This window comes from Acomys minous (genome assembly GCF_964271855.1).
Source record: "Acomys minous genome assembly, chromosome: 15".
Taxonomy (NCBI): domain Eukaryota; kingdom Metazoa; phylum Chordata; class Mammalia; order Rodentia; family Muridae; genus Acomys; species Acomys minous.
The window spans coordinates 99,379,153-99,388,545 of record NC_140497.1 but is presented as its reverse complement, the minus strand read 5'-3'; the positions used below and the strand labels follow the sequence as shown (position 1 = coordinate 99,388,545).

General features: G+C 47.4%; 1 protein-coding gene across 1 annotated transcript; it reads right to left on the bottom strand.

The window, feature by feature from the left end:
* On the bottom strand, window positions 1–8,649 carry INHBC (inhibin subunit beta C). The gene is made up of 2 exons (XM_084759624.1): window positions 8,132–8,649; window positions 1–1,357 (listed from the first exon to the last, which is right to left on the bottom strand). Exons 1-2 carry the CDS (start codon window positions 8,436–8,438, stop codon window positions 612–614), a joined length of 1,053 nt encoding a protein of 350 aa, XP_084615750.1. The 5' UTR covers window positions 8,439–8,649; the 3' UTR covers window positions 1–611.
* Between the last annotated feature and the right edge of the window lie 744 nt (window positions 8,650–9,393).

Genomic DNA, 9,393 nt, shown 5'->3' with positions numbered 1-9,393 from the left:
AATCTCATCTTGGGTGAACCCCAGGAAGGGGTTCTGTGGAGGTGGAAGGCCATAGAACTCAAGGGACTGGGAGCCGAGCCATCAGCTGACAGGACAGGAGGCAGAGGAGGTTACATGGTCGGTTAAGGGTGAGCTGAGGGTGTCTTTGCTGGGGACAAAATGATCTTGCCTGAGTTGGCAGTGGATTATCATCCCCTGGACTAGGGTTGAGGATGAGGGGTGTCCCAGGAGAGAGAAAGGCCATTGGTTGTGAGTGATTCTCCTTAGATGTAGGTCTCCTGGGGTTGACAGAAGGGTGCTTGCACACTTAGAAAGGAGGAGCTTGCATTCCCGACAGAGACGAAAACGTGGTCACCCCCTCCTTCTGAGGAAGGCCATCTTTGGGTTTTTGTTGTTGTTGTTTTGTTTTGTTTTCAAGACAGGGTTTCTCTGTGTAGTCTTGGCTGTCCTGGACTCACTTTCAAGACCAGGCTGGCCTCGAACTCACAGCGATTCGCCTGCCTCTGCCTCCTGAGTGAGTGCTGGGATTAAAGGCGTGCGCCACCACACCCGACGGAAGTCCATCTTTGTAAGAGGCCACACTACCTTGGGCTGCCTTTATCACACACAGGCTAACTGCACCCACAAGCCTCTACCACCATGTCAGGTATGTCCGTCTTGACAATGTTGCTGTCCCTGTCATAGTAGAGGAAAGACAGAGGGCGCTGAGCTGTGGGCACGCAGCATGAGCCCCCGCCAGCATTGCCGGCAGCCGTGTTGGTTTTGAGCAGATTGAGCACTGATGTGTGAAAGGACGCAGAGACGCCAGGTATGCCTGCCACATGTAGTGGGCACTGCCCGGTGCAGAGGTTCATGGCGTAGCCTTCAGGCTGGATGACCCAGTCATGCCAGCCGATCTCACGGAAGTCTACAAAGAACTCCTGTCGACAGCACATCTTGGACCCTCCCTGGCAGTTGATGCCTTGTTGTCGGCGAACCCGATGCTTGCCCTCAACTCTTACCTGGGCTGCCACAAAAGGCCTGTGGGAAACCCCACCCAGGATCACTGAACCGTGGGCCACCTGGCTTTCAGGTACCAGCTCCAGAGTAAGATGCCCCTGAGTGCAAGCAGCCTGAGCTTCCGGCCCCAGGAGAAGCTGGTGCCAGCCGCTGGCATCCACCTGCAGCAGGTGATGACTTGTCAGGGTGAGGTTGGTGTCATACGGTCTTAGTACAAGTACTCTTATGTTCACAGTCCGGGTGGCATTGGGGGGGAGTTGCACAAAGAGCATGAGACGAGCCTGCCGGACCTCCAAGCTACCAGCACTTCTATCAGAGAAGTGGAAGTCGAGGCGCGTCTGGCTGACGCTGGAGGGGCCTGGAAACATAAGAAGCCGTAGTCAAGTCATAGCAGCCCTCTGAGTGTCAGCTCTACCAGCTGCTTCTCTATTCTCAGCATATACTCCCTTTGTCTGATACAACGGCTCCTGTTGCCCAAGCTAGCACTAAACTCAATATACACACAGGACAGCCTTGAACTGACGGTCCTCCTGGTCTCCACTTTCACAGTGCTGGGCTTACAGGCCTGTGCCACCACGCCCGGCTCAGAAACAATGTTTTAAATGATGAGAAAGCCTGCAGAAAGAGACCCTGGAGGGCTGGGCGTGGTGGTGCATGCCTTTAATCCCAGCCCCAGAACTCAGGAGGCAGAGGCAGGTGGATCTCTGTGAGTTCGAGGCCAGCCTGGTGTACAAAGAGATCCAGGACAGACAGGGCTAAAACAAAGAAGCCCTGTCTCAAACACAACAACAAAAAACAAAAACAACAAACCGAAAACAACAAACACAAACAACCCCCCCAAATTATATATATATAAACATTTATATATACTATATTATATATATTATTTATATATTATATATATATATATAAATTTTTATGTTAGGGCTGTTGTGTAGCACAAGCAATGTGTGTGTGATGAGTGAGACTTATTGCCAGAACCGTAAACAAAACAAAACAAACAAAACCCTCATATAACAATAGCAGCAAAACTGTTTTATGTTGGTTTATAAAATTAATGAGTGACAGAAATAGAAATTTGTGTATCAGAAGTGGGGTGCTGCCACCATAACCCAGACCTAATATTTGTACCGTTCACTTTGGGACTCAGTGGCAGCCTGTTAAGCCAAGACAGAAGTGAGGAGGCTGCTGTGCAAGTTGGAGAAAGAGGAAGTCGAGTTATAGGTTGTTTATCACCTATAACAACTTGGAAGCCAGAACCATTTCTAACTACCTTGTGACGTCAGCTAGAGATTTCCTGGCAGAACACTGAAAGTGCTGATTGTCTTGTTTTGGCTTCCTGTGATAAGACATTTCAGGAAACATTCATTGGAAGTGGTATGTGTGTGTGTGTGTGTGTGTGTGTGTGTGTGTGTGTGTGTGTGTGTGTCAGGGAGCCAGGAATGGTAACTCACACTTGTAATTCTGGTAGCATTTAGGAGGCTGAAGCAGGAGGATTGCTGTGAGTTTGAGGTCCACCTAGGCCTAGTGAGTTCTAGGACAGCCTGGACTACAGTGTGAAGCCTGCACACACAAAACCTGCTCAGTTTCCCAGCAGAATTTGTAAAAGGACCTGCAAGATTGAAAAAGAAAACCCTTTCTCCTTCCTTCTCCATTGACTCCATGGTTTTCAACTGCCTATTTCTTCTGCAGAGGACCTCGGTTAATTCCTAGCATGTACATCAGGTTGCTGACAGCTGTTTTTACTTTATTTTTATTTTTTAGCTTTTTTTGAGAGAGGGTTTCTCTGTGTAACAGTCCTGGCTATCCTGGACTTGCTTTTGTAGGCCAGGCTGGCCTTGAACTCACAGTGATCCTCCTGCCTCTGCCTTCTGAGTGCTGGGATTAAAGGCCATGCATCACCACGCCCAGCGCTCACAGCTGTTTGTAAACCCAATTCCAAGAGATCTGATGCCCTCTGACCTCTATATAGTCTACATAAACTCAATAGACACACATGTACACATAATAAGTAGATAAATAAACAAATCTTTTTTAAAAGGGCTCTCTTTCTCTCCTTTCCTCTTTCTTTTTCCCTCTCACAGGGTTTCTCTATGTATCCCTGGCTGTTCTGGAAATGCTGGGTTAAAGGGATGTGCCACCATGCCAGGACAAAAGACTCTTAAAATAAAAGATAAACCCAGAGCCCGACGCAGTGGTGAATGCCTTTAATCCCAGCACCCAGGAGGCAGAGGCAGGTGGATTGCTGTGAGTTCGAGGCCAGCCTGGTCCACAAAGCAAGTTTAGGACAGCCAGGACTACACAGAGAAACCCTGTCTCGAAAAATCAAAACAAAGAAACAAAACTCAGGATTAAAAAAAAAAAAAAGGCCTTGTTGGATATGGGTGTCTGAATCTCTAAGTTCAGCCTGGTCTGTATAGGGAGTTAGAGGTCAGCCAGGGCTCCATACCTTGTCTGTGATGGTTTGAATACGTATGGCCCCCACACACTCTTGTATTTGAGTGCTTGGCCCATAGGGAGTGGTACTCTTAGGAGGTGTGGCCTTGGAGTAGGTGTGGCTTTGTTAGAGGAAGTGTGTCACCGTGGGGGCGGGCTTTGAAGTCTCCTCTCAGTGTGGCTCACTGTCGCCTGTAGATCCAGATGTAGAATTCTCGGTCCCTTCTCCAGTACCGTGTCTGCCTGCACACTGCCATGACGATACTGGACTGAACCTCTGAAGCTGTAAGTCAACCCTGATTAGATGGTTTCCTTTATAAGAATTGCCACGGGGGTCGGGGAGGGGGGTGCTGGAGAGATGGCTCAGAGGTTAAGAACACTATCTGTTCTTCCAAAGGTCCTGAGTTCAATTCCCAGCAACCACATGGTGGCTCACAACCAGCTATAATGCAAGCTGGGCCCTCTTCTGGTATATGGGCAGAGTACTGTATAAATAATAAATAAATCTTAAAAAAAAAAATTGCCACGAAGCCAGCTGGTAGTGATGCACACCTTTAATTCCAGCACTCAGGAGGCAGAGGCAGGCAGATCTTGAGGCCAGCCTGGTCTAGAGAGTGAGTTTCAGGAAAACCAAGGATATACAGAGAGCCCCTGTCTCAAAAAACCAAAAGGAAAGAAAAAAAGAAGTGTTGTGGTCATGGTGTCTTCACACCACTAAAAATCCTGAGCCACTATCTCTAGCTGGGCGTGGTGGCACACACCTGTAATCCCAGCTCTCAGAGGCAGAGGCAGGCTGATCTCTGTAAATTTGAGGCCAGCCTGGTCTACAAAGCAAATCAGGACAGCCAGGGCTACACAGGGAAACCCTGTCTTGAAAAACAAAACAAAATAAAACAAACAAAACAAAATACTGTCTCAGAAAATAAGCAAATAAAAATAATTTTAGTGGGGCAGTGGTGGCTCAGGCCTTTAATCCCAGCGCTTGGGAGGCAGAGGCAGGCGGATCTCTGTGAGTCTACCAAGTGAGTCCAGGACAGCCAAAGCTACACAGAGAAACCCTGTCTCAAAAACAACCAACCAACCAAACAAACAAAAACAAAACAAAACAAAAATAAAAAATTTAAAAATCCAGATCCAGTCAGGTGTGGTGGCTCACACCTTTAATCCCAGCACTGGGGAGGCAGAGGCAGGTGGATTGCTGTGAGTTCAAGGCCAGCCTGGTCTACAAAGCGAGTCCAGGACAGGCAAGGCTACACAAGGAGAACCTGTCTTGGAAAAAAAAAAAAAACTAAAAAAAAAAATCCAGACCCAACACTTTGTTAAATTAATTATAAAATTGCGGTGTGGTGGTGCACGCCTTTAATCCCAGCACTCAGGAGGCAAGGGCAGGTGGTTCTCTGTGAGTTGGGATGGGAAAGATACAAAGTTATTTTATTTACTTATATATTTAGCTTTCTGAGACACTTTCACCATGTAGCCTCAAATTCAGACTGAGCTCAGTTTCCCAAGTACTGAGATAACAGGTGTGAATACCTTGCTGGCTTAAGGTTTGCCTTGACAGCACAGAATGTGTTATAACTGTTGAACAGGCTACACTATATTATTTAGAGACCCAGGGAGTCTTTTTTTTCTACCATTCAGTTTATTTTTAAATTTTATTTGTTTGTTTTTTGAGACAGGGTTTCTCTGTGTAGCCTTGGCTGTCCTGGAACTCACTATGTAGACCAAGCTGGCCTCAAGTTCACAGAGATCTGCCTGACTCTGGCTCCTGAGTGCTGGGATAAAAGGCATGGGCCACTACCTCCTGGTGGTTTTTAAAAAATAGATATTTAATCATGGGCATTTGAGGTAGGCAAGCATAGGAAAGTTTGGTAGTGTGAGAGTGTCATTCGGTTTTAGTTACACCTGTTATAATGATGCACTTGGCAGCCTACTTCCTCCATCTGCACAAAGTAGATGGGAATTGCTGGGAATTGAACTCAGGACCTCAGGAAGAAGAGTCACTGCTCTTAGCCTCTGAGCCATCTCTCCAACCCCGGGCCCATGGTCTTAATTTAAAATGAAAAGAGGTACTGGGCGTGGTGGCGCACGCCTTTAATCCCAACACTCAGGAGGCAGAGGCAGGTGGATCTCTGTGAGTTCGAGGCCAGCCTGGTCTACAAAGAGAGTTCCAGTACATCCAGGGATAGCACACAGAGAAACAAACAAACAAACAAACAAAAAAGGGACCTAAGGGCATCATGCAGTAGAGTGCAAAAGTACAAAACCAAAAGGAGGCACCTTTAATTCCAGCGCTAGGGAAGCAGAGGCAGGTGGATTTTGAAGTGCTAGAGGCCAACCTGGTTTGCATTGTGAGTTCCAAACCAGACAGGAACTAAGTGAGATCTTATTTCTGTTTTATTTTCTGTTTGTTTGTTTTTGTTGTTGTTGTTTTTTGTTTTTGTCCTGGACTGGCTTCGTAGACCAGGCTGGCTTCCAACTCACATCAATCCGCCTGCCTCTGCCTCCCGAGTGCTGGGATTAAAGGCGTGCCTGACCAGGCCCAGCTTGGTTTGCATGATTTTTATCCAGTTCTATGCCACCCTGAATCTGGATGCGGCTGCAGCGACATGTTTTGTCAATGGGACAAAAGTAAACAAAGTATCTATAGAAGCTGGACAATCATTTATGCTGAAATTGCCCTCGTGGAATCCGGCTGCCATGTTTTAAAGAAGGTTGGGCTAGAATGACCAGACAAATGCTTCAGTGGGGTTTTTGTTGTTGTTGTTGTTTGTTTTTTTGTTTAAATTTTTTAAACTTAATTTAATTTTTTTTGTTTTTGTTTTAAAAGATTTATTTATTATTATGTATACAGTGTTCCACTTGCTTGTTCACCTGCAGGCCAGAAGAGGGCACCAGATCTCATTATAGATGGCTGCGAGCCACCGTATGATTGCTGGGAATTGAACTCAGGACCTCCGAAGGGGCAGACAGTGTGCCCTTAACATCTGAGCCATCTCTCCAGCCCTGCCTTTTGGGTTTTGTTTTTGTATGTTGAAGCTGGGCATGTGTCCGTAACGCCAGCGTTCGGGGTTGCAGAAAGATCATGAGTGGGTTTGGCCCATCTGAGCTGCATGCTGAGTTTCAGGCCAGCCCAAGCTGTGTCAGGAGACCCTGTCTCTCAAAAAAGAAAAACCAGTCATGTTGAAACCCAAATCCCAAAGTGATAGTATAGTAGCCTGTGGGAGGCTCCTAGGTCCTGAGGGTGGAGCCCTGGAGAGGGGATTAGGGCCTGGTTAAAAGAGACTTCGGAGTTTCCTGTGTCTTTCTGCCATGTGAGGATACAGAGAGAAGAGACCGGTCTCTTCCTGGACAGGGGATGAACCCTCCGTATTTCCTGTTCTTTCTACTTTCTAGAATTCTAAGGAATGAATATATATAATATATAATATATGTAATATATTATATAATATATATAATAATATATAATTCATATATATATATATTCATCTCCATTTAAGTCTCTAAGCTATTCTCTTATCGTCTTCATTTACGAATGAGACCCCTGACCATTAGCTACCCGGGTCCCTCAGCTAATAAGAGCCTCTGCAAGAATCAGAGGCCATGCTATGTGGCTGCATAATTTGTGCTGGGTCTTGGGGAAGGAGGAGAGCAGGTGCCCATCAGGGGACAGGAGCCAGGAGCACAGTGAAGATCGCTCCGGCAGATCTAAGAGCAGAGGAGCGCGCAGTAGCTTTCCTTTTGTTTCTAAGCGCTAAGATTTTCTCCTCTTCTCTCCAGCTGGCGGCTGTGGAAGTAACTCTTTCCTTTACCTTTTATCCTTTGGTTGATTGGTTTTGATTTTGGGGGTTTGTTTGTTTTCCAGACAAGATTTCTCTGTGTGTCCCTGGCTGTTCTGGAACTCAACCTGTGTATATAGACCAGGCTAGCCTTGAATTCAGAGATCCGCCTGCCTCCGCCTCCCAAGTACTGGGGCCCAGCACCAAGGCTGATTTTTTTTTTTTACTCTTTATTTCCTACACCTCTCTCTGAGTTCTATTTGACCTTGTGACATGAGGACTGTATTATGGGGATCTGAGGTTTTGGAGAGAATTTATAATCTTGGTGTTTTACTTTTTCTCTTTTTATATAAATGGGGAGGTCTTGAGGAAGAGGATATGGAGGTAATTGATATATCCTGGAGCCAGAGAAATTACAAACTCCCCAGTAATCAATCAGCCCTTGGCCTAGGGTGGGCAGGCTCACACATGGAGAGTTGGGGATTCTGAGGGGGCGGGCTGTCAGGCAGACAGACAGACAGACAGAGACAGAGACAGAGACAGAGAAGCCAGAGGGCATGTGGACGGCAGTTTCTAAAGAAGTGAAACTGAGAGGCAGGAGAGATGGCTCAGAGGTTAAGAGCACTGTCTGTTCTTCCAGAGGTCCTGAGGTCAATTCCCAGCAACCACACGGTGGCTCACAGCCATCTATAATGTGATGTGACGCCCTCTTCTTGTGTGTATATGTAGTAAATAAATAAAATAAATACATAAATAAAAAATAAAAAATAAGTGAAACTGAACAGTTTCCATCCACCGCTACGTGGACCTGATCTATCCCAGAGAACCTGGGGGTTGCGAGCCTGTGGAGGGCAGGATGGTTAGGGAGAGGCCAGGCAGGTGTGGGTGGGGGGCAGAGCTGCAGACCACGGACCCACCTGTGTCAGCAAAGCTGATGATCTCATAGTCTTGTGTCTGGTCCAGCCGGGCTTCCCGCTGAGGCCCGCGGAGGCGCTGCAGCGCGGTCTTCAAAGCAGCTCTGGACACAGGCCGACTCAGCGTGGGGCGCTGGCGGAGGTGTAGCTTGTCCAGGATGCGTTTCTTGGCTAAATCGAGAAGCAGCTCCCGCTGGCTCTCGGGGTCAAAGGTGGCCCCCCAACATGCTGGACACGCAGCGTCGGTTTTGAGGTTGGCCACTGTGGCTGGAGTCAGGAACAGAAGAATCAGGAGCAAAGGGGAGGCCATTGCTGGAGGGGCCCTCCTTGAAGGACACAATGCCTAAGCTCAGAGACTCAGCAGCAGTGGCCTCAACTCTGCCCTGGCCACCAGGGCCCCTGGGAGGAGTGTGCCACCAGCTGGTATGGTTCCTTTTTGTCAGAGACACAGCGGCTAAACATCTGGCTTAACAGTGAAGTCTGTACAGGTGGAACTTGGCAGAAGGCTCTGGTGTAGGCAGCGAAAGTACAGGGGGGTGAGGGTGGGGGAGGGGGAGAGGCTGGATTGTTTGAAGAAAGAGAAGTCCCTTGCTACTGTTGGGAGATTGTTAACCAAAGTGAGCTGCCGGGCCTAAGGGCAAAGGTCAGAGCCTTGCTGTGAAGCCTGGCCAAAGGCGGTGGGGTGAGCAGTGGTGGTTTCAGATAACGTTACTGCAGGGCTCAGGCAGGAGGATCACAGAACTCAGCCCTTAAGCTTCTTAAAAAAAAATAAATAAATAAATAAAGGAAGAAAGAAAAGACAACAGTTTTGCCATGTGTACAGTGTGCCATTGGGTCAGATTCTCACCCAGGCTTGCTCAGGCTTGCTTTGAACTTGCTATGTAGTGGAGGTTGGTTTTGAACTGTCTCTGCGTCTCAAATCTGGTCTCACAGGCACAGACTACAGTCGTCTTCTTCTTCTTCTTCTTCTTCTTCTTCTTCTTCTTCTTCTTCTTCTTCTTCTTCTCCTTCTTCTTCTCTTCTTTAAACCTTTATTTTATGTGCATTGGTGTTTTGCCTGCAAGTATGTTTATGTGAGTGTGTCAGATCCTGGAGTTACAGACAGTTCTGAGCTGCCATGTGGGTGCTGGGATTTGAACTCAGGTCCTCTGGAAGAGCAGTCAGTGTGCCCTTAACCACTGAGCCATCTCTCCAGCCCCGTGTCTTCTGCTTCTTAAAGTCCACCCACCCACATCTTTCCTCCTCCTTTGTTAGTTTTGTTCCAG